The sequence below is a fragment of the Micropterus dolomieu genome, linkage group LG05, assembly GCF_021292245.1.
Source record: "Micropterus dolomieu isolate WLL.071019.BEF.003 ecotype Adirondacks linkage group LG05, ASM2129224v1, whole genome shotgun sequence".
NCBI classification, from domain to species: Eukaryota; Metazoa; Chordata; class Actinopteri; order Centrarchiformes; family Centrarchidae; genus Micropterus; species Micropterus dolomieu.
The window spans coordinates 24,885,410-24,909,529 of record NC_060154.1 but is presented as its reverse complement, the minus strand read 5'-3'; the positions used below and the strand labels follow the sequence as shown (position 1 = coordinate 24,909,529).

Below are 24,120 nucleotides of genomic sequence, written 5' to 3'. Positions count from 1 at the left end.
TATTTTTTAGAAAGCAGTTCCTCTCCTGCCTAAAGCCAACCCTGTAGTGGTTAATATGCAGACTGTGACTTTCCAGGGATCGAGTGACACCAAAATGGAGAGGTGAAGCAAAATCCCACAGAAGCCAACGTGAGGTAAATGCTTTGAGAGAACACGCAACTGTGAAAGGCTGAATAGTCAGCTGGCTTCAAGTGGATGTCAAATGCATTGGGGGAAAATGGACTTGTGAATTATGTGAGTGAGAGTGTCAGTGAAACGTAGTGAACCTCATTTTGTTAAGCTGTGATGTTTGACTGACCATATTTCCTGGAAACGCTGAATGAACAGTGTGTAAATTTTCTTCACAATTGGATTCGCCTGAAGGCTGAATATTGCTTATTCAAGTGTATAGTGATTATGTCGCTTTCTAATAAAGAGGATCAATACTGTGTTCTGCTGATGTAAAAGTTATAGTTTATACACGTTACACTTTAAACATTTCATTTCAAGGCCTCTCAGTCAAAATGGTGCAATATAAATTCCAGAGTTCAAGCGACCAGCTGAAATAACAATTTATTAACAAAGACATTTTAATACCGTAAGTTATTTTGAATAAATTGTTCGGATTGCGAGAAATCCCTTCTTGTCTTTATTAAGACACATCTGAATCGGCTAAAAATTACCTTTTCACAATATTGTGAAAACATGTCTGAATAAAAGTCTTTTTTCTTCTTCTCGAAATTCATTTTGCCTTCTTGCTTTTGGACTTTTTGGTCTTCGCTGCTGATTTGGTGGCCTCATCCTGTGAAACAAGAGGAAAGGATTAGAGAGCAAACAGACTAATGATCATCTTACATTAGCACTCCTCTTAATGGTGCAAAAGCTTTTTCCATGTTTAACATTTGAGTGCTGTTTTAAAGCTCATGACTCAATCTTTGACAGACACTTTTGCCTAAACTCCTGCTGTGTCTCCCATCCTTACTGAAATGTGCAAATGACAATGTACTGATTGGCACGCACCATACTGTTTTAATATATTCTAATAATTGCATCAAACTAAACATTGTATTCTTAAACACTCTTATAAAACGTCCTCCACTAATAATTGCTCTGACAATCCAGGCTGCCAACTTGTAAATCTCCCAACAGCTTGGACCAAAAGCAAGCATAAATGATTATTCTATTTTATACAGCAGAGTCACAAATGTGGGCAGTTTTATATGCATAAAGCCCCTTCCAAGCTCATATGGTGTTTGCAATGGGGCTGTAAACCAGTCACTCTCCAAAACTTGTTGTTGTTTGTGTCCCCAATTATTATAAAAAATATATATATAAAGAAACCCCTCCTCTTGTGAGGTCCTGAAGTGTAAAACTAGTGGTTCAGCTCATTTTCCTCCTAAATCCACTCCAAGTATTCAGAGATTTTATCTAATTTTGCATTCGCCTACGGCAAAAATGTTCTCCCCGTTTCCCATTTACCCTTTATCACAAATATGCATATAGACCAACACGATGAGGTGTTGGCACAGAATTCCAGGTGTTGACCTGAAGTCAGCTGTTTCTTACTTGGACAAAAGAAAGTTCAGGGTTTCCAACAACATCATCTCTTCATAGATTCAACTAGTGCATCTCACGGGTCCAAAGTATTTGCAATTTTCATCAAAAACTGTCTCTACCCAAGTCTGGGCTATATTCTAAAATATTCAATCCCAGAATAACATTTGATCCCAATTTAACCTTTAAAACATCAGAGTGCCTCTAATTTTTTAAATAGCTTAGGAGCACTGCAGAGATTCACTCATTTTAAAAGGCATTAAAACTACATAATGTCACAGTTGCAGCCCCCCCACGCTGGACAGAGGGAAACACAGGAGAAATATAATATTAAACTTTTAAACAATCTCTGATAAAAATGTATATTTAACGCTTTCTGTGTATGAGCCTAGGGATGTATTATTCTGCTGTATGAAAATATTGTACATTTGAAGGGTGAAGATAAATCTGGTTTTCTAATTAAGTATCCCGACATGGCATTAAAGTGCACATGCACGTTACTGAAAATATATTCTCGTATGCGTGACTGTACATATCAGGTCTAACATCGACCTGTACTGTTTACTATTTATTATTATTTATTTGTCATTTAGTAGCTGTTCAAATTGTATGTATTGTATATAGTGTATATCAGATCCACCTACATCATGTACAATAACTCCTGCGCAAAAATAGCATCCTTTACACTGTGCTCCACTTCACTACTGTCAAATGTTGTTGTTTTTGTTTATGGTGTGTATATTTATGTTCTGTACACTGTAGTCTGAGTCTGCTGCTTGTTCTGTGTATGTACATTGAGAGCACTGTAAGACCAGAGCAAAATTCCTCATGTGTACACATACCTGTCCATTAAAGCTGATTCTGATTCTGAATGAATGCACTGCTTTTCTGACCTGTCAAGCTTAGGACAGGCTTCGGGCAGCTTCGGCCAAGTAAAACTAAGCTGTTTTTTTTTCAAGAATCAATTTTAGAAAAGCACTTCGGGATTTGGACACAAGCTCCTCTGCATCCCCTCCATCCACAGACAGTGGCTTCATAGAGTCCAGGCTTGGCTTTCAGGACAGGAATTAAATCAAGTGCTGATTTTTACAGTGAGTTGATAGGGTTTTGAAGTAGGATAGTTTTAAGGGTAGGTTTGCACTACCTTTAATCCATCTGTGGCAGCAGCTCAAAGGTCAATCGTGTAATCAATGGAATAACTTTGCAGAACACAAAGACGACTTCAAAGCAGACTGTGTCTAACTTCAGGCTGCTGAAAGCGAGGAGAGTGTTTGATCTCTAGAAAATATGGCCACCAGACACTTTAAATGAACCAGTATCCCTAATGTGACAGCTACTGAGGAGTTCCTGTGGAAACACAAAGCAAGCCGAGCAGACACTTATTATTATTATTATAATAAATCTATGTCTCACTATAACCTGTAACTATACACTGTCTGACAGCATTGAAAGAACTCTTCTCTTCTGACTTACGGACTCTGGTTGTCAAATAGGTAAAAAAAATCTCCTCAATTTGTTTTCAGATAAATGGAGGAACATGAGGGTAACGGTCAATTAAACTACAAGATACCAGGCGTTTCCAAGCATCAGTAAACTGACAGCAATGTTGAATTTGACTGATGATGTGTCAGTGGAGGATGACAGAGTGATACGTAAGAAGCCCAGAGAGTGTCTCACCATGGAGGCAGTGTATCCTTCCTCTACCAGGATGTTTCTAGCACAGTTGTTGATGTGTTTGAAGCGGTCAGGACCCAACAAAATACCTCCATACCATCGAGACACGACCACCATGACATTGCGCACGTCCAGAATCTGTGGTGAGAGATAAACACATGGTAAAGATAAAATGGATGTGAAATTCGAGAGCCGGGAAACAACAGACGAACACACTAAATGTGACACAACACCCTTCATTGGTAGCCAAATATTTCACACCAGATACGATGCCCAGGTGGGGGAATCTTCATTAAGTTTATATGGCTCAGGCTATCAGCTGCCAGTCTAAAGCTTATGGCCAGACACTCCAAAATATTTCCCTATTTTGATCTCTTCCACAGAGTGAGATGAAAATTAATTTCACTTTCATATTTGAGTGTCAATATCTAGCACCCGGCAATGTTTAGCTAAGGTTAGCACAAAGACTGGAAGGTTCAAGGTTTGATCCATAAAATTCACGGAGATTACAGGACTCCCATCCTTATCAGCCAACACAGTTTACGAAAGATATAAATACCCACAAAGTAACATAATATAAAACCATAAATATAAACTCCACAAAGCAATAAACGACACGTTACAATCGAGAGCCATAAAAAGGACCATTAAACACTACAATAATCGCTGCTCTAATCAATATTTTTATATAAATAACGGCTCAAATGACGATGTGTATGAGAAAGAGGGCTGTTCTAGTGATGAACCGCCAGATAATTATTACCCAACTCTGCATTTCCTCTCAGTTCTGTTAGTGTTGTGTTAAAGTTTAATGAGGGGAACAGTTATGCATCTCAGTATCTCCACAGTTGTCTTCTTTACATGTTGTGTGCATTCAACATGTAGAAAACATTGGTTAACAAGCAGCTAGCTTAAGCATTGAAGCCATTTCTTGGCTGCAGTTACTGCTTGCAACATCTCAGAAATCCTGTCATTATAACCCAGGTCACTCTTAGATGTATTTTTGACTAGTCTGCTACCTAACAAGAAATAATGTGCAAATACAAAAATTTGAATTGGTTGGAGGACTTTGGTGGTACTTTTAATTGGGGGCTGGTTGTTTTCCCAAGATTCTTTGGGCTAAGCTTATAAGATGTCCTGCATCTCTCTACTGAACATGTAGAGATTAAATTGACAACAAACTCTTAGTGAATATCAAATCCCCCCAAAAAGATTATTCCTTTAGAATAATAAGGAGGTATTTGTCTCTACACTGCAACCAAACAAAAAGTGCAATTTAATGGGGTCTCATGCTCATCTGGCTCCCAACACTATGAGTCAGATAATTTCTTTATTCGTCACCTCACACTTCCACATTCACTGGCAGACAGAACAAATCTAAATGAGGAAACGGGAAGAAAGGCTTGTGGAGACGAATGAGATAAGAGAAGAATAGATTAAGGAGAAAGCTCTTCATGTAAATTGCTCAGAACGCTGAGAGTGTTACAAGTAGAAGATTAATCAGTTTCTTGCTCAGAATGATGAGCAGGACAGCGGACCTGATACTATCAATCCAGATACAGTAGGTCAGTCAGCTACCTGATTGTACGTCTTTTAATCTGCCCTTATGTACAGTATCTCCACATGAGTTAAGAAAAGCAAATATTGCAATAAGCAAATATAAGTTTCCATTTTACATGTATCTGTTTTAACAAACGTACTGACTGGGTTCACTAGCTGTGTTCAGATAGTCAGAAGTTGATAAACTAGAAATTCAAAGTTCCGTTTAAACCGATTTGTTGGCCACTTGCCAGGAGAACAAGCAGTAAACACAACATTGACATGTTATCACTTTATGAAGCGGATTTAGCATTCATTTAGAGTCGTGTTTCCAGATATGAAACAGGGAGTAAGTACTTGTGTTTAAATAGATTTTGTTTTATTTATCCAAAAGGTAATTGATTAAATTAGAGCCAAGACGTAGCTGACTGTCTTGGAACACTATATTAGTCAAAGGCAGCTTGGACAATTGCACATTTTAGTGTGATGTGGGTGTGTGTGTGTGTGTGTGTGTGTGTGTGTGTGTGTGTGTGTGTGTGTGTGTGTGTGTGTGTGTGTGTGTGTGAATCATGGTGCCATCTGACAACACAAGCGCCTCACTGATGTGTGAAATGAAAAGATTAATATGAAATTACTATTGTGAACTATTTCTCGGAAAATTTACACATTATGTAAATACTAGTGGTGTGGGTCATACTGTACTATTGAGGTTATTCCCCTTGTGAAATCGTAGAGACTCAATCTCTGTGTAGGCTCTACCTTTGGGATGAGCAATTTCAGCATTTTCACATCATGATTCTTAATTTGTTTATGTCATTTGTTAAGACATTCTTTTGTCAACACATTTGCTGAATCTAGTTTCTCAAATGTCAGGATATGCTGCGATTCTTTGTTTTATATGATTGCAAATGGAATATATTTGGTTGTGGACTATTAATAGTACAAAATAAGCAATTTAAGAACATCACCTCACGCTAGCAGTGAGGCTCTAGTGATGGCAATATCAGTTTGGTGGTCAGTCTAGCGCCATCTTCAGGTCAAATGTTTAATTTTTAAGACTTTCGTTTATGACCAAATACCTGCAGAATTAATACATTTTTCATCAGTTTAAATTAAATTTCTATCAGTTTCAGTTGTTCTTTGTGTTTAAAAATAATTTGGAAATTTTAGCATGATAACATCAGCATGTTTACATTCTGAGCATGTCATGTTAGCATACTGATGCTAGTATTAGCTCAAAGCACCAATGTTAAATTTATTTTAAAATGCGCAACTTCTGCTACTTTTTCATGAACCCCCCCCCCCCCGTTTTTTGCACAAATTGCACCCTGGATACAATACTCGCTGTAGTAATGCTCGCACTGCAAGGTGTCATTCAAACTACAATTTTAAAAATGCCTACTGATTAAATGTAAAGAGGCAGTAAAATGTTTTCCCAAAAATGTAATAGTTATTTTTTTTGTTTTCTGAGGTGTTGCTGGAGCCGTTTCACCACCATCCACAACCATGTTAAATTTTTTGCAGCCGCCACTTGTCACTTTTACAGTATGAACACATTACATCGCCTACTCAAGGTCTGCTTAGACGTCACATGGATTAGGACAGCTTTAGTCTTGTTCATTTTCATTCACTTGCATCTTCTCTCCTGCGATGGACTGGCGACCTGTCCAGGGTGTACCCGCCTTTCACCCGATGTAAGCTGGGATTGGCTCCAGCCCCCCGCGACCCTTTACGCAGCATAAGCGGCTGACAATGGATGGATGGATGCATCTTCTCTCATCTTACAGACTAAACTACAATTAGTGAAAAACGCAATTGCCAGCTCAATCAATGACGGAAATTATCGTTCAATGTTTCAAACGTCACTGATATCTGACCACATTGTTGATTTATTTATTTTTATGAAAATGTTGCCTGGACCAAATCTCCCTTCACCCCTTATATTTAGGCTGCATTACCACAAAATGTTCCCATGTGAACTGACACAGAGGCCTTTCAGGCTTTCATGTGGTGTAATAGTAATCCTCAAAATGGATGGTGCAGTAACCTGTCCTTTTTCACATTGCTAGCTATTTTTGAAGGCCAGTAAATGACTGTGACCACTTTGATCTATTTCATATAGTATATAGTTTAATATCACATACATAGACCTATGTGTTTGTTATATAAGGAAAATGTCTTATAAAACCTATGATGGATGAGTTACTAAACCACCACCTATATTGTCAGAGTCTGTGGGAAGATCCTTACTCATAACAATCCCAGTTTAAAAGCCACAGCAGATGTCAAATTATTCAGACTGTGAAAATGAACAAGGCAAGTTCCAATTAAGCATGCAGAAGCCAAAAGAAAGTTGGACGCAGACAACAAGTTTAACAATGCGCTTGCGAAATCAGTCCTAGGCAAAAGCTTTATGTGTGACTCATTATTCAGTTCTTTTTGCATTTGTTCCTATTTAACAAATGCAAAATTAAGTTTAGTATGCAGCTGAAAGAGTGATGTGTGAGGTCGGGGTCAGTATTTTTTTAATGAAATGATAACCTGCAGTAAATGAAGCAATCTCCCCCCTGCGGCCGTCTCGCCGTCGTCTTCACAGTCCTGCAGGAAGCTGTGCTTGTCCTCGCAGTAAATCCTACAACAGAGAGAATCGCAACAGCTTGGCATTAGGCGGGAGAGTATTGAGACATTTTCGGTCAGAGAATGACGCTGTGACACCGGCAGCCTCTTCACCGGAAAAGTTTTTTAAGTGGTCTAAATGTCAACATCTCCTCCCTGTGAGTAATGACCACCCAGGCAGTGCATCAGCTGCTCGGCATCGACCTCATTAGACCACGTTGGGGGAAAAAAAAAAGAGAGAAAACAAACTGCACACACATGCCTGAGAAAACACGTATACACGCACACCCATCTATTCACATTATACACAATACTACCAGAAAGGCTTAATTTTCTCTGGTGCTTTTATTGACCTTTAATGCAGTAATGTGCCCTTTAGAGATGATGGACAGGCCTCGAGTCTTTACTCATCTCATGTTCTTCGCCACTAATGAGACACACTGTAATACTAAGCGAGGGAGTCGGCATGATCTGCATAATAAATCCATGACAGATGTTATAACATTTACTGTATATGCATTCACACAGTGTTTCCACAGATTGACAGCGTAACTGTGGCGGGGCGGGGGGCGACTGTCACAGGTGTTATGCCGAATTTTCGCGTACAAACAATGTCAACTTAATAAGTGAAAAGGACCTTAAGAAGTGAATGCATCATTCGGCTAAACAGATGTTCGAGGCTACCTGCCAAAATTTGCATCCACCTCTTTTCTCAGCATAAAAGAGCGTTACCTCCCGCGAGGTGTATGCAATTCACGGCAGGCATGCAGAATTCGGCACAACACCAGCGCTGCAAAACGTCACTAGACCTCGTGGGAGCAAGGCCTGATCATTGTTCTAAGCTCACACAGTCTACCAGAGGTATCGTTAGATTGTGCGCTGTTTTTATTCCCCTATCTATCAAGTCGGTGAAAGTCAGCCAGTTATCTCAAATGCACCTGTTGACTACCAGTTATACAGGGTGCTAACTTCGACAGCTGTTTTCCAAAGTTAACATAGCTAACGTTATCCTTATTAGCGCCTTTCATGCTTGCTAATAACTGTTTTGAAGATGGGTCTCCGACATTGACAGCGTTGTGTTGGACAGATTTGTGCAGTGGTGTTTATGGCACCAACCATTCAATTCACAGAGGGGTCTGTTGTCCGTGTTTGCGAGAAAGAGAGAGAGAGAGAGAGCGCGACCGAGTGAGAGGATGTGCCGAGTGAATATTCGCTACGCAGCGCTGCAATCAAAAACGATTTTAAAACGGATTTACTTGGGCAGCTGTTAATCTACCTGGGCAGCCCGCCCAAGTAAAGTCTATGTATGGGAAACACTGATTCACACATATATATATATGACATTACTTACCTGTATGCATAAATATTATGAGTGGCACTAGCAATCTTCTTGTTTTCATACAGCTTCTCCAGGACCAATTTAACCTGCAACAGACCACATTTCCAATAAATAAAACTGAGATTTAAATGGCTAGAAATACTGTAACGTTATATTTAGAGAGTAAGGTATGGTTTGAAAACTAGGATTTCGATTGAGGCTGTCTCTGCCTTTCCACTCTTTTTCAGATGTCTCAATTAATTTGTAGGCAGGTTACCAAAAATCTTTGCTGTTTTGTAAGTAATGGCTGGTCCACAAAGCTCAGTCCTCCGTCAAGCTTTTGTCATTCATTAAAGCAACTGTTCATATCATACCAGTGTTTACCATTGGTTTCACTTTTCCATCACTCCTTAAAAAATATGTTTTCAACTGAAGTCATCATAATGATAATTTTTAGTAGTTTAAAGAGAGCGTTGGAGGGCAGATTACAGGGCGGCATGTCTACATAATGTCCAGCTCTCAACTTGAAAAGTCTTACCATGGTATTATGACTGAACCGATTTTAATTATGTTATAATGACTGAGAAACAACTTTACAATATGTACACCTTGGAATTTTGGCAAATAATGACACTGCTTAAGAGATATGATTCATGATGACAAGTAATATATCACTTACTGGTACCATACATCTTTAGTATTAAAAATTATCTACCCTCTGAAGAACACACTGGACATTTTTGTTGTCCATCTGTGATGTGTGACGATGAAAAAAAAGCAGAGTAATGTTAACCCATAAGTTTTTACAAAGCTAGTGTGATTTAACAGGGATGTGGTCATTTCAGTTTTATGGAGCCTCAAAGTTTTCAATATTACATCAGTTTATGTGACATTATGACACTTTCAAGACACATTTTATTGACCTCATGCATTATAGCAAGAAGGAAGTGCTTAGACTTGGGTATTTTGTATTTGAACTTCCTGCCTAAACCAGAAGTAAGAATGTGTTACATGCTTACGATCACAAAGCACCACTGGTCACCTTACTGTTAAAACAGTCATGGTCAGAATGTGTTAGTATTTGTGTTTTATTAAGTTTTTATGATAATATGACATCATATTGGAATAGGTTGTCTGTTTAGAACTTCTGCTAATACAATATTTCCTCATCCACAGTCACAATGGAGACCCATTTGGTTAGTTATACTATTACACAGTCCAGATTTCACTGACATGGGTTTATTATTTATTTATTAGTAAACTAGTTGAGCTAGCTATGAGCTAGTAGACGCCAAAAGTAACTTTTTAATCTGATATCTGCGGTGCATTTCAAAAACCTCCTGCCTTTTAACCTGTATTTACTATAGCTAGCAATAGCTACCTGAAGTTAAGAGACAAAACTATAAGTGGAACAAACGATGGGTGGGCCACAAAAAAGTCAATTTCATAATTTTCCAGTTTGCCAGTGGTGCTGCCTGTCAAATAATCACATGTCCCCTGCCTCTCTTTAGCAGACCAGCCAGCTACCAGACTTAGCCAGTTAGCTCCTGGTTGCTACAGCAACAATGCCAGAGTAATTTAATTAAATCAAGCAAGTAGAGGATGTGCTTTTAAATAATAAACACAGTGCACGGACACAATAGATAACTTGTATTTATCTCAATAAAGCTCCACATGCTACTTTCCTAGCTGGCTGGCTAGATAAGCTGTGTTGTGAGCTTGGTTTATTACTCAGCATCAAAGTCAAGACACGGTGTTAACGGCAGCAGCGAATGGGTTCATTCAGAGTTACCAAGGCAGCGTTTTGATTTTAAGATGTTTTTCAGAGAGAGGGGCACAACTTTCTTGGTGGTTTGCTGCTCAAGATAACAAAAGCACGCTAGATTACTGGGCACCAGGGGGCATGTGATTGGCTTGAAAATTGAGGGGGTGGTGAGTGTCATGAAATAAAAAGGTAATGTTATGAAATAAAATGTGACATAAAAATGTGTGTCACTGGGGAAAGTGCAGTTATAAAACAAATACTATGAAATAATAATTAGTTTGAACAATTCCTCAAATTATTTTACACATTTTGTTCATCTATATATTTTACACAATTTATTCATGTGTTCATTTATTTCTCAACATCTTATCTAATAATTTAATACAGTTTTTGTATTAACAAATAAATAAAAAAGGCAAATGTGGCAGATCTTTTTCTCAGTTATATCTTGGTTTGAATTGAACACTTCCATACTATTACAAGAAAATACGTAAATGCTGTGCAGGTCTCCGTCTACTCAGTTCACCTGCTCTGTGGAGGATGCCTGCGTCTGTAAATATTTTCATTTAAATAGCACTTCACAGCAGGTGGAAGCTTTTAAGATGAGTCGGTATTTTACTGGAATGCCAGAGAGTGAGATTAACATGCAGGTTGTGAAAATGCTGTGTAAATTAGCACATTTACATCCCCCTCCTCCTCAAGACCCTCAGCAAGTCATTTCTACTAAAAACTCATATGAGCGGTCGTTTGTCGCGTGTCTTCATGGTTTAAGAAAAAACAGGCATTGTTTAATTTTTGAGTTGAAAAATCCGTACATAGGAGCAAGGTCAAAATGCCATTCATGTTTTGTACCTGTCTAGGAGTCACCACAGGTGCTAAGTGAGGCTGGAAGGTACTGCGTCGCTCTGTGATGGTATTTCCATGTTTTATAGGAGGTACCTCTTCATCTACAAGACAAAATGTTACACATCATACCTCAGAATTATCAGTTTCATACTAAGCTGTGTTAATTTTGACCACACAATCCAAATGTAACAAAGTCTATCAAACTGTCATAAGTGGTACCGATTGCATGATCCATGAAGAGATGTGCATTTTCTGTGTTCAGTTTGAGAGTCCTGAAGTCTGGTATCTCTTCATCATCATCCACTTCCTCCTCGGCTGTCAGGTTCACCCTTTCTGGTGGATCCGCTGAAGCAGGTCAGGTAAGAAATATTTTGTCTTGTTAAAGATAAGGTTGTTTTTTTAATCCTAAACCTGGTGCCTATAAAAGGTCTTCACTGAGGTTTCTGCAAGCCAGGCAGCTTGTCATTAAAATGACTTATTACCAAATGACCATTACATGACCCTAACACGAATATGGTGTTGTGACCCATTATACCAAGACAGATCATTCATAATGGATGACACCAATTATTGACCTCGACTGATACTAGATTTTTGGGACCAATGAAGCTGCTAATATTATTTGTAGCACGGATTAAGCAAATTTGACTGTGTGCCATTAATAATTGAGAAAGGTTTGAGTTGAGGGGCGTCAACTGTTTTTTTCTTTCTCAGACAGTTAATCATATGCTCAGTTCCACATTTCTCAACACCACACGCATGAATAATGCTGATGCAGTGGGATCAGATACAAAACATCAGGTGAGTTGAAATGAGTGCTGTGTTGTTATGGAAACAAAGGTGCACTATGTGTGAGCATAGCCGAAAATCAACTCTATGTATCTGTATGTACTGTATATAGCTAAACTATACTTCCTGCAGTGTGTAATGTAATTTATTTATTTTACATTAGTAACCCTATGCAACAATATTAATGCATTTGAGATACGTTAGTTGATGATATGAACCCTATGAAATGTCAGTCAGGCTCCTACATTTCTATAGAAATATAGACAGTAAAAAAGCTCTAGATATTAAAACATAAGGCAATCTTGTTATTGTCAACAAATCCCATGCCCATTTTGGGCACAAATATATACTTAAATTTTCACGAGGCTAAATGTCAGCTGGGAACAGTATATTTTTTTTGCAAAGGGGGAGAAATAGTGATCAGTGAAATTGTTTGGGACTATTTTCAACTGTGGATTAATACACATTTGGTGCTCTAGAGCAGTGGTTCTCAAACTTTTTCATGTCAAGCACCCCTAAACTGACACAAATTAGACCACGGACCTTGTGTTGTAGTCAAGACCGCCCAAACCGAGACCAAGTCAAGACCAAGACCAGAGTTTATCAAGACCAAGACTTTTAGGGGCTGAGAGGGTTATTGGTTGCATTTGAGGCGATACGTTTTACATCCTATGAAAGTTAGGAAATCAAAAAATAAATCAGACAATGCAAAAGCAATTTATTGATGTTCCCAAAGTTATGGACCGAGTATAAATGCGGTCAAGTCCAAGACCAAGACCATCCCCCCCTCACTTGTCAAAATTCAAATTCTTTCCTCCTCACTTTTATTGTTATAGGTTGTATTGCTTACTACAGTCTTTCTGAATGTTGTTATCTTACTGTCCGGCCACCACACCACCACAGTACAGATGAGAGAAGATGTTGATACACTCAACTGATACAGTTACCCCCAGTTATTACCATGTGCACAAAGCAATAGGCTTAAAGAGTAAGCAGCAGTGAGTGCAAGCGGCAACCTCCAGGTCTGAAAAGTAAGAAGAGCCTAAAGCCCGCATTCTTTCAAATGGCCAGCAGGGGGCGACTCCTTTAGTGAGTCTGATTGCATTAGTCTATGATAAACTGAGCCTACTTCTCACTTCATTTATTTCCTCTGTAAACACTTTCCTAATGAGGTTATAGTTTCTAGTCTTCTTCAGTACAGCATGATCATTTGGTAAATTATGGTCCCATTTAGAGAAAAGTAGACAATAAAGCAGGGTATACTTTAGAGTGTGGTTATTTTGTGACTGACAAGTCCCTACCATGACAGAGGCGACTTATATCCACTGCACTGTGTACAGCATAGCTGAAAAAGCTTATTTAATGGATCTGCATTTAACAAGCCGTGAACTTGTTTTTGAGTGTGGTTGGTGTTTTCATCTAAGTTTTAAATTCATGAAAGTTAATTATAACATTTTGGTTGCCTAAAAGTCTCTTATTAAGCATTTGGTTGTACTAAAAGACACTCTAAGAAGTCGGCTGTTCAGTTTCTCAGTTAAGTACATTTTGTTTTAAGCGTGTTTTTCACTAGCTGAAATTAGCATCCCAGTTCATATCACAGTAAATGTAAATTAAGGATGCACCTTGCTAACCAAGCTAGCTAGCTCCACCCTTACAAATATCGGGTTACGTCTGGTTCCAAAAAAACAAGATGGCGACGGCCAAAATGACAAACTCAGGGTTTCAAAACAGTAGTATGACATTGAAATTAACTGCTCTTTCTGTGGACTTCATTGTGAAACAACCATACACTTATTTTGGAGCTGTCCTTGTATTGTTATTTTTTGGAAAGACTTTGCACAATATATCAGCTGTAACATTTCTGCCCATTTTTCTCTGCTGTACAAAGATGTGCTTTTTGGTTTTTATGATGTCTGCACTTTAAAACAAAAACCATATTATCTTATAAATCTCTTCATTATTTTAGCAAAATTCCACATTCACAAAACTAAATTTTGTAACAGCAAACCTTTATTTGAAGTATTTATTAGTGAATTGCAACAATACATACAAACTATTCAGCACTCTTCAAACCCCAAAGCCTTAAAGACTCTCAATATATGTAAACTTCTTAATTGCCTGAACTGCTGATTATTTTCTTTATTTTTATTTTATTTTATTCATATGTTAACCCCTGGTCTATGTTTGCACTTGCTTTTGAACTGCAATAAATAACTTTAAAACTATATAACTAACTTTATAACTATAAAAAAAAACAACAATGGGTGATGTCATAGTGGCTACGTCCATTCTTTGTAGCCTTTTGTTTTGCCCCGAGTTTCGCTTCTCAGGCAACATAAAGGCTGCCCAGCAGTACCTAGTTGATGAAGGTTGTTGGGGCTGTAAGTAAGTAAATAAGTAAACTTTATTTATATAGCACCTTTTACCGACAAAGGGGGTTATATAGTGTATTACAGGTAAAAATAAATAAATTTTAAAAAATTAAAAACAAATAACAATTGTACATATACTATAAAATACCATGGAAATTCTAAAGACAGCCAATTTCTTTTTCATTGAATACCCTAAAAATTTGAGGGAAGCAAAACCATATTGCTAACTTAAAGCTTGTCTGAAAGATGTGTGGTTAGGTGTTTTCTAAAAGTTTCCACACAATCCATGGCACCACTACACAGAAAGCACCTCTTGTCTTAAAACATGTTCTGGGAATAGTTAAAAAGGTCTTGGCCTGAAGACCTCAGATATCCACCAGAGTTGCGTGCACATAATAGATCCTGGATGAACGAGGGGGCTTGACCATGCAAGGCTCTGTAAGTAATGATTCAAACTTTAAAATGCACTCTAAAGCCTATCGGAAGTCAATGAAGGGCTTTAGGCACAGGAGTAATGTGCGATCTCCTGCTGGTCTTAGTCAAAAGTCTTGCAGCTGCATTCTGAACAACTTGCAGTCGGTCCATAGAAGATTGCTGTAAAGCTGTACATTGCAATAATCCAAACATGATGAAATAAAACGATGATCAAGCATCTCCCTCTAACACAGATCTAATCTTAGCAATGTTACTGAGATGGAAAAAAAACAGGAATGAACCACAGACTTAACATGACAAAATGACACCCAGATGTCTTTTATCACCGCAGACAATGCAGCCTGAAAGGAATACCTGCAGACATTAAGCAGGGTTGTATTAAAAGGTACCGACAACATATCACCAGACCTATCCTTTATCGTTCTCCATGAGAAGTAGATAAGACTTTTCAAGATTTTTGAAGAAAGGAAAGCCTGCTAAATTAAAAACTGTGATCAAAGTTGAAATAGTTACAAATGATACAAACAAGCACGCAGTGACAATGTGAAGCTAAGTAATGCCTATAGTTTTTCTTCTATGTCTGCATGCACACACATACAGAAGAACACCTGCACTTGCACGCAGAAATTAATTAATAGTGGGACTTCATATTTCGGTGAACAAACATTTGGCCTCTCTGATGTTTTTCAGCCATTATTTCTCTTTGCTTTTCATGTCCTCTGTCATGTTTACTCCCTTTTCATTTCCTTTTCTGCAAAATGTGCATCTTCGGCCTTATCGCTCCCCCCTGTCTTTCTCTCTCTCTCCCCCACGTCCTTGTCATTTGAATGGGAATAAGCCGTCAATCCCGATCCTCTGAGCTTAAGTGCTGTGACCAGTTATACTTATTACCACATGAATCGCATTGAGAGGACAATTTATATTCACACAAGAATGGGGAGGACGGTTAATATTTTTCAGCCTTGTAGCTCAAAAGAGACTGTGTGCCTCCACAATAGCTGGCCTTGGCGATAGATAAATGAGACAGATCAGACTCCCCGAGAAACCTGAAGCCTAGTGACACTTGTATAAAATCTTTAATTTGGGTATCTTTTACGGTTTTTACACTTGAAAAGACTCTACTGCTAAGGTAACAGAAGGCATTACATAGATATCGATCTTAATTCAATGCAGTCACTCAAAGTCAGACACATATGGGGTTTCTAATGCCTCTACAGGCCTTTGTGCTTATCTTATCACAGCTTTAGACCACCAAATTGTTGGATAACTCACAGAGGAGCATCGTTACATAAGTTAGATGCATTTAGATGAGGCTTCAGTCAGGGAAGTAGATTCATCTGGACCTTTGATACGACTATTTGTTTATAAAAAAAATGTTCTAATATTTTATCAGAGCCAAGCTGTTAACATGTGTGGATGTTATCATGTATTTCAGCTTATTGGAAAGTGTGGAACTGACTAAACCCCACCCCCAAAATTAGGACAGTCCAGTCAGAGAGGCTGTTTACACCTGGCATTAACATGCGTCTTGGGTGAGCCGATCACACGTGAACAGCTCCAGGTGCGTCAGTTCACACCTGACTGATTAGAATGCGTCTCCACCAAGCGGCAACCTCCTGGGCTGAAAAGTGAAGCCAAAGCAGAAGTGCGGCTATAGTGAGCCGTGCATCTAGCACTTAATTTAGCAACAAGTGAAGCTATCTGTCATCAGGAAACTCCACAAAAGAGTGTGGCTTTTTGGGGCGCAGACCACCTCAGACTGTGGTCTGAGCGATAGGGTCTCAATGCGTCCTCAATGCTTTTTGGGTTTTCACACATGTACTTGGAGCTGTCCACTGGTGACCGGATCACCCAGACTGTTAGCAAGGATATGGTTTGGGGAAGTTTACACTCCAGCTAGCCCAGCCTAACTTGAGCTAGATAGTGTTAAGTGTGTTATTCCTCATCCTAAAAATAATTTTTCTTTTAAAAATGAAATATTGCTCTTTCCGTGTTATAAAGGAAATTCTTCTGGACTGACAAATGTCTATTAAGATTTCAATCATTTTGAATTGCTTGAGTAAGTGTGTCCCCCAAGCATGAACTTCAGTTTTCACACCTCACCTGTTTCTGAACTCTGGGATTTCTCCACGAGGAATTCTCGAATTTTTTCCACCCAGAGGTAGAGGATGCTCTCCCCCGCATGCTCCCTGTTGAAATTTAAATATTTCCATATGAGGGTGGATCCTCTACAGACTTCAGAGAAATTGCACTGTGGAAACAATCATGAAAAGCTTTTGTTGTGGCTAATTTCACTCTACAGTACCTCCTTGGGAAGTCAGAAATTATGAGAAACACTCACACATAGAGGTCTTCCAGGCTGTTTGCCAATTTGGCCCTCTCTGGGCCTCGCAACCACGCTGCACTACAAAAGGCCAGAACAAACAGAGGGTTATTAAGTAGGAAGAGGAGTGGGTTTTTGAGTGGGATGTAGCTCTATCAATTCAGCAGATCACCGCAAGATTACATTTGAAAGGCAAATAGACTTACTTGATCTGGTAGATGGGGGGGGCTGCGCTTGGATAATCAGGTGGGAGAATTATCTGATCAATAAGAAAATTAATAAAGTGGATTACAAACAAACAGCAATGCCAAACACTTAATATGCAAGACTTTTTGTTTCTCTACCTGCAAACATGCCGTCAATCTCTCCAACTCGTTGGATATTTTGATGCAAAATATTCTGGATGCTTCATCTATAACACACCATTCATCCCCGTAGATGGAAGACAGAGCCTCGACCTCTTCAATCTAAATGAGAGGAAACAACAACAAAGAGTCATCATATGTGTCTGTTGACATAAAGCCATTTCAGCATTTGGACCAGCAGTGAGGTACTGGTTTCAAACTCTAATCTAATGTATCTTTAGTGACACTATATCATCAAAATCCAACTGCACAGACGCATCAAAAGCACAATATTAAACTGCAGCAAGCCTTAGTTTGTGTCTTCTATGTACTACCATTACATTTAATGTCACAGATCTAAACATTTAATTTTCCAAAAGAAAATATATATCTGGTGATATTTGAAAAACCCAGAGCGTCATTTAAATCAACAGTTCAATATTTTGGGAAATATGCTTGGACGTTTATTGCACCTCTTAAGCTCGCAAATTAACATGGAATAGGTTGTTTGTTTACTCTGTACAAAAATGAGAGTATGAAAATGTCAAGTCACCCTCTGTGTTAATTTGTGAGCTGCTGGTAGGTAGATTTTTGTTACCTTTGGACAGAGCCAGGCTAGCTGCTTTCCCCTGTTTCCAGTCTGTATGCTAAGCTAAACTAACTGCCTGCTGGCATGCATTCATGTTTAGTGTACAGACACGAGAGTGGTGTCTATAATCTCACACATATAACACACTTCGGAAGGTATCTCCAGAATCCTCAAAAGACTCTTCTAACCATCTAGATTAAAAATATATATATAACTGTGTTAAACAATAAAATATTCTGCCTGGTGCATGAGAAAAGAGATTTTTAGCCCGTTACCAACGTTGGGTCACTGTTTCCTAGTCCAAACACAGATTGTAACTGGAAATTACTTATTTCCCTGTTCAATTTATATGGCATTAAAAAAAATTCAAACATTATATTATCACTTATTATTTGTCTATATTGATGTTACTAAGTAACTAGGAAGTGTGACATTTCTGGCTACCTGGATAGGAAAATGTAATTTGGGAAATGGATTAAAAAATTGTTTTCAAAGATAACTGGGTGTTTATTCATCCGGAAAAATTATGCTTAGCTCTGTGACTTAAATGCAACGGCAATACGTGAGAGGCACTAACTAGGGCCAAACTTAAAGACACTGGGTAAAAATAAATTTCAGCAAAACTACAAGTTTAATAATATTTGCTTGTGGTGTGGTTAATTTGTGTCCATGTGTTGCACCATGGGGGTGCATCCCTGTTTATTTTGGTGCATTTTCATTATACCTACATGTTTATCAGCGTGATATGGAAAAGGATTTGTTAATTTCAGATATGTCAAAAGCCTGCCTGGCTTTTTTCTCATTGAAATTTGAACTCAGTTTTAAACCATTGTAAACTGACCTAAGCTACACCTGCCAACAATTACTATTTGACATATACGCTCTCTGCAGGACGCATCAAAACACTACAACAAAACAGGCACTAGGCTAAACACAGCTTGCTAGAATGTCTTAACTTCATCAGAGAGGTTGTCAGAGCACACAAAGCTTACTTGAGCCTGAAGATCTCCTTCATTCTCCGGATTTATGATGTCTGCCATCTGTTTATGTCATCATCAAGTCCCTGCCATTAAAACATAAAAAACCAAGTGCGTTAAAAAGATTCAACAAAACTTAGAGCACATGAACCATATCCAGATCCAGTCTGTAAGTGTGGAATTGTAAACTACTTCCAGGGCAAAGCTGATTGGGTGCGTGTGTTTTTGGCTTCCGGGTTCTCGCGTGTTTTGCTTTCACAAAGCCGAGACAAAAGACAAAGCTTAGCGAACAAAGTATTTGTAATTTTATAATTTCTAATTGCTGTATTAATGTGTAAGAGGGCGCGTGACTTATTTATTATGCGATTAAAATATCAGTCAACTGCTTTTATTTTGAAAAGAGCGACCAGGAGTTCCGTCCTGGGACGATCAGCTGATGTCAGTGTAAACAGAAAACAGAGGCGTTTGAAGTGAGAGAGAGGTTGAGCTGTATTTCGCCATCAGTCATCTTAGCGTCGGATGAAGACGGTCGGTGTGGAGTGTGTGTGTGAGTGACCGTGTGATGTGTGGGACGATATGCGCCGAGCTGTTTGGGCTGCATGAGAGCTGCAGGAAACGGGTGAGAGTGGCTTAAAACATCACATGCAGCCTCACAGAGGGCCTGTGTGAGAGCAGCTGTGTCCGACCACCCAGGATTTGACTTCACAGCACTGGATTAGTTGAAGCAGTAAGTGTCTGTTTATCCTGCTTGCTGATCATTAGCTTGCTGGTGTGTTATTCTAAGGACACATCAGCCAGTTTCATGTCTACTGGCCACAGCTGCTTTATGCAAAAAACCTCGCATCACTTTAGTATGATTATGCATAATAAATTTAGCCTACAGATGTGAAGATTTGGGCTGGACTATTTCAGCTTGGATGATTATTTGATTATTCCTGTTTATGAAAGTTCATGTTCACAAACTGTGGAATCTGGAAAAAGCAAATGTAAAAGTTTCAAGATAGCAGTGGAAGAAGGACTCAGATCCTTCACTAAAGTAAAGTACCTGTACATTAATGTAAACTCAAGTGGAAGTCCTGCATTAAAAATCCTTTTTAATTAAAAGTAGCCTACAGAAGTATTATCAGCAAAATGTAAAGGTCATTCTGCTGAAAAATTGCCCATGTGACTGATAGATTCTAGTCTAGTGGTTGGATACCAAACTATAGGTCACACCCCCTTTAAATGGCCACAAGATAAATCTGAGGGGCTGTGAGATGATTAATGTGAGAGGAAGGAAGAAAAAAGTTATTCACAATTTTCACAATCTAATATATCCTTTATTTCATTGCTTCATTTAATGCCTTTGGACCTCAAACTGTTAATTTAACCCTAACCCTAATTTGAAATTAAATCAATTGATAAGTTTCGAGGGGAAATTTTGTGTAACTGGTTATATACAACTACACACTGCTTCTTTTTTTTTTTTTTTTTTTTTTGGTAAGGGGTCACAAGCCAAAACGATTAGAAGCCACTGGTTTAAATTTAACTATGTGTTGTATTTTAAAAGCTCATCATGTGTTTTTAATGTTAAAATCTTAATCTGAAAAGTAACCAGTACAGCTGTCAAATAAATGTAGCGGAAAAGTTAAATCATTACCTTTAAACCATAAAACATATATAATACATATGTATGGTTTAAGGTAATGTTTCAACTGTCACGCCTCATGTGTATCTTGGTCACATGTTGTTTATGTAATGCGTAATCAGATTTGCTTATCATCATCAAAATTGTGAAACGCTCAAATATGAATATTTAAATGCTAATAATGCTGTTGCAATAAAAAGTTACAGTTTAGAGGTAATATTGAAGGTGTTTCCCAGAGATTGAATCCTTCAGAAGAAAAACAGGTCGAGTATCCGTTATTGTCACATGCTTCCCAGGTAAACCTGTTCCTGTGCCATAGCGTTGGTTAAAGCAAGATTCATCTTTCTTGCCTGTGCATACCAACGTTTTGACGGCAAATGTAGAACGTCATGAGGACTAAGGCTGTAAACGGGAACAACAGGATTTGTTTCCTTCCTGTAAGGCTGATCTGGTGACAGTATATTTTGTAATAATTCTTATTTCCTTCTTCTCCCCTTTGACAGTTGCTTTTCCTCCCTGTCTGAACACTCTTGTGACTATTTCCTCACGTGTCCTAAACAATGAGAGACAATGACTTATTAAGCAATACAAACCAACAACTTCTCCTGGCTGAACACGAGGTTTGATGAGTCGCTTTAAAGGTGCACACTCCCGTGATTTTTATCAAGTTCACTTCTCTCATCACAGGGACTACTGCAAATTGTGAAAACTGAAAACAATAAGCCTGATGCTGTCACAGTGACGTCATCAGGTCGGATATACATATCTATTTGCATTTCGTACAAAGACTCAAATGTTGCCTTTATAGAAAAAACACGTGCTTCCACTGATAAACCTACAGGCGTATCAGTTTTCTTGCCATTTAGTTGGCGGCAGTGATTAGTAAGGAGCATAAACCTCCTGGGTTTCTTTTCAGAGACATGGCACACATGTCCTTCTGAAAGCATCTTTTTTATGCTGTCACTGTTTCTTTCCTGCGTTTCCTCTGCAGGGGTCCATGGAGGAGCTGGAGCCAGAGGAGCATTTCCTGCAATACGCCAGGAACGGAGATCTGCCTGGGATACAGAGGCTCCTCATGTCCAAGATAAGGGAAGAGACTCAGATCAACATAAACTGCAAAGGTACATGAGCAACACGCGGGAGTAATATCAATCATAGTTTGTAGTGTAACAAAGTATGTGTTTTCTCAGGTAAGAAGAAGTCTAACCTGGGATGGACGCCTCTTCACTTGGCCTGTTACTTTGGACACAAAGATGTAGTGGAGGAATTACTTAAGGTAGGGTTTCTTTAAAAATAACAAAAAAAAACAATAAAACAGTTTAAGTTTTTAAATATTTTACTTTTTGAATAACTGGATTGTGTGTGTGTGTGTGTGTGTGTGTGTGTGTGTGTGTGTGTGTGTGTGTGTGTGTGTGTGTGTGTGTGTGTGTGTGTGTGTGTGTGTGTGTGTTGCACCCTGCAGGCAGGGGCAGATGTTAACTTGCCCAATAATATCGGAGACACACCTCTGCACAAAGCTGCCTTCACAGGAAGAAAGGTACCTCCATACTTCATCAATTTGCCTTTCAGATTTTAAGTTTACACTTCTCGTCTCTTTGTTGATAGTATGGTTTTGTGCATGCATTTATTCATCCATTCAGTCAATCAATCAATCAAACAATCACGTATTGATCAGGAGGTTGTCATGCTGCTGCTGCACTATGATGCATGTGCTACTGTCATCAATGGGACAGCACAGATTCCCAAAGATGTCACTCAGAATGCAGAGATCAGAAGCATGCTCGAAGGTGAGATAGACACTTTCTCATCTAAGAGATTTCATTGAATTTATCAAATCTCCATGCTTGATCTTTTAAAATATTCATTCATACAAGGTGTTTATATAATTTATAGATTCTAAAATCCTCCTACATTTTTTTTTCTTGTAAATCCCATCCTTTTACTGATACCAGCGGCCGAGAGAACAGAGGAGAGGAAACTAGAGGAGGAACTTTTGGAAGCTGCACGAGAAGGAGACCTTTCAACTCTAACTGAGCTGGTTAGTGCCAGATGCTGATAACTAATCTAATACTCTCAAAGATATGTAGCAGAAGTCTGAAACATGTACTTTAATATTATATTTTGACCAATAATAGTGTATAATCTCCTCAGCTAATTTGAACAAATTTCTGTAGTCACTACAGTTAGGGGGGGAAAAAGGAGCCATGCTAGCGGCGTGGCTATAGGGATAGCAGTATTAGTCTGTCGATCTCACCCTCTTGGTACAGACTGAAATATTTTGTACAGACATTCATAATTCCCAAAGGATAAATCCTAATGACTTTGGTGATCCCCTTTTATTTTTTAGTTCGACCAGGAACTTAAAATAAAGGAAAATGATATTAGTGGTTTTAAGGGAAATATCTCAACAACTAGTGGATGGATTGCCATGAATTTGGTTCACGCATTCATGTTCCCCTCAGGATGAATTGAAATAACTTTGGCGATCCTCTCAGTTGTCCATCTAACACCATTTTCAGGTCAAAAGATGTTTTTTGTGTATGCCTGCTAAACATCAGCATGTTAGCATTGTCACTGTGAGCATGTTAGCATGCTGGTTTGATATGTACTGTGAGCTCTTACTAGAATGTATTGTCAGTTGTAGATCTGTAGTTGATGCTCTGTTGATGCTTGTATGTTCCTCAAGTCGCTTTGGATAAAAGCGTCTGCCAAATGAGTTAATGTAAATGTGGTAGCCTCACAGACCCGCAAGCATGACTGAGGACTGTTAGTCTTTTTTGTTTACAGGTACATTCAGTTATTGTCACATAAGTTCACAAGTCCAGACAAGTAGGCCTACAAGTCAACTACGCCCTTTTAAATCTCAGAGACAACAACACAATTGTCCATGAAAAAACTGCATCAGAAAAAGCTCTTAAGAAAAAATATTTGCAGTATGTGCCACAAGAGTCTTCAGACACACAAAATGAACACTGGCAGTTCAGATTTGAAAAACTATTCTAGCTCTTGGACACGGAGTGCAAAATAAAAGGGTCATCCTTCAGTTCTAAGCAGAATAATAAAGACCTGCAGGACATTTAGGCCCACACAGCCCATCTGTTTTTCTCCTGTGTGTTTGCTGCAGCTCAGCAGGAAAAAGCCTCCAGACATCAACTGCACAGATCTGTTGGGTAACACTCCGCTGCACTCTGCAGCCTATAGAGGCCAGAAGCAATGTGCCCTGAAGCTGCTAAAAAGTGGAGCAAGCCCCAACATCAAGAACAAGAATGGTAAGACCCATCAGCTAGGGCTGCCAAAAATTAATGACTTCTGTCTGTAAAGGCTGGCTATATTCAATGTTTCACTTGAAAAGACCAAAACCAAAAATTAATTG

The 24,120-nt window shown here is 38.7% G+C and overlaps 2 protein-coding genes across 8 annotated transcripts in view; one reads left to right on the top strand and one right to left on the bottom strand.

Annotated features, from left to right (window-relative positions):
* Nucleotides 1–536: 536 nt before the first annotated feature.
* impact (impact RWD domain protein) lies at nucleotides 537–19,314 on the bottom strand. 2 transcript variants are annotated; one of them, XM_046049474.1, is made up of 11 exons: nucleotides 19,136–19,314; nucleotides 17,555–17,677; nucleotides 17,417–17,469; nucleotides 17,229–17,291; nucleotides 16,991–17,076; nucleotides 11,511–11,636; nucleotides 11,298–11,392; nucleotides 8,714–8,787; nucleotides 7,292–7,378; nucleotides 3,211–3,345; nucleotides 537–781 (listed from the first exon to the last, which is right to left on the bottom strand). In XM_046049474.1, exons 1-10 carry the CDS (start codon nucleotides 19,181–19,183, stop codon nucleotides 3,234–3,236), a joined length of 867 nt encoding a protein of 288 aa, XP_045905430.1. In that variant the 5' UTR covers nucleotides 19,184–19,314; the 3' UTR covers nucleotides 537–781; nucleotides 3,211–3,233. The 2 variants fall into 2 exon arrangements, with proteins under 2 accessions (XP_045905430.1, XP_045905429.1); XM_046049473.1 differs by having other exon boundaries at nucleotides 7,288–7,378; nucleotides 19,136–19,313.
* Nucleotides 17,627–24,120, top strand: part of osbpl1a (oxysterol binding protein-like 1A) — a 26,336-nt gene continuing 19,842 nt past the window's right edge. For 2 of the 6 annotated variants that reach the window (XM_046049469.1, XM_046049467.1), the window contains exons 1-7: nucleotides 19,471–19,847; nucleotides 21,739–21,868; nucleotides 21,938–22,023; nucleotides 22,210–22,284; nucleotides 22,423–22,534; nucleotides 22,700–22,785; nucleotides 23,872–24,016. In XM_046049469.1, coding sequence (XP_045905425.1) covers nucleotides 21,745–21,868; nucleotides 21,938–22,023; nucleotides 22,210–22,284; nucleotides 22,423–22,534; nucleotides 22,700–22,785; nucleotides 23,872–24,016 — 628 coding nt within the window. In that variant the 5' untranslated portion in view covers nucleotides 19,471–19,847; nucleotides 21,739–21,744. Of the gene's footprint in view, nucleotides 17,761–19,470; nucleotides 19,848–21,738; nucleotides 21,869–21,937; nucleotides 22,024–22,209; nucleotides 22,285–22,387; nucleotides 22,535–22,699; nucleotides 22,786–23,871; nucleotides 24,017–24,120 lie in introns of those variants that run through there. The other 4 variants (XM_046049468.1, XM_046049470.1, XM_046049471.1 and 1 more) reach the window with 4 other exon arrangements.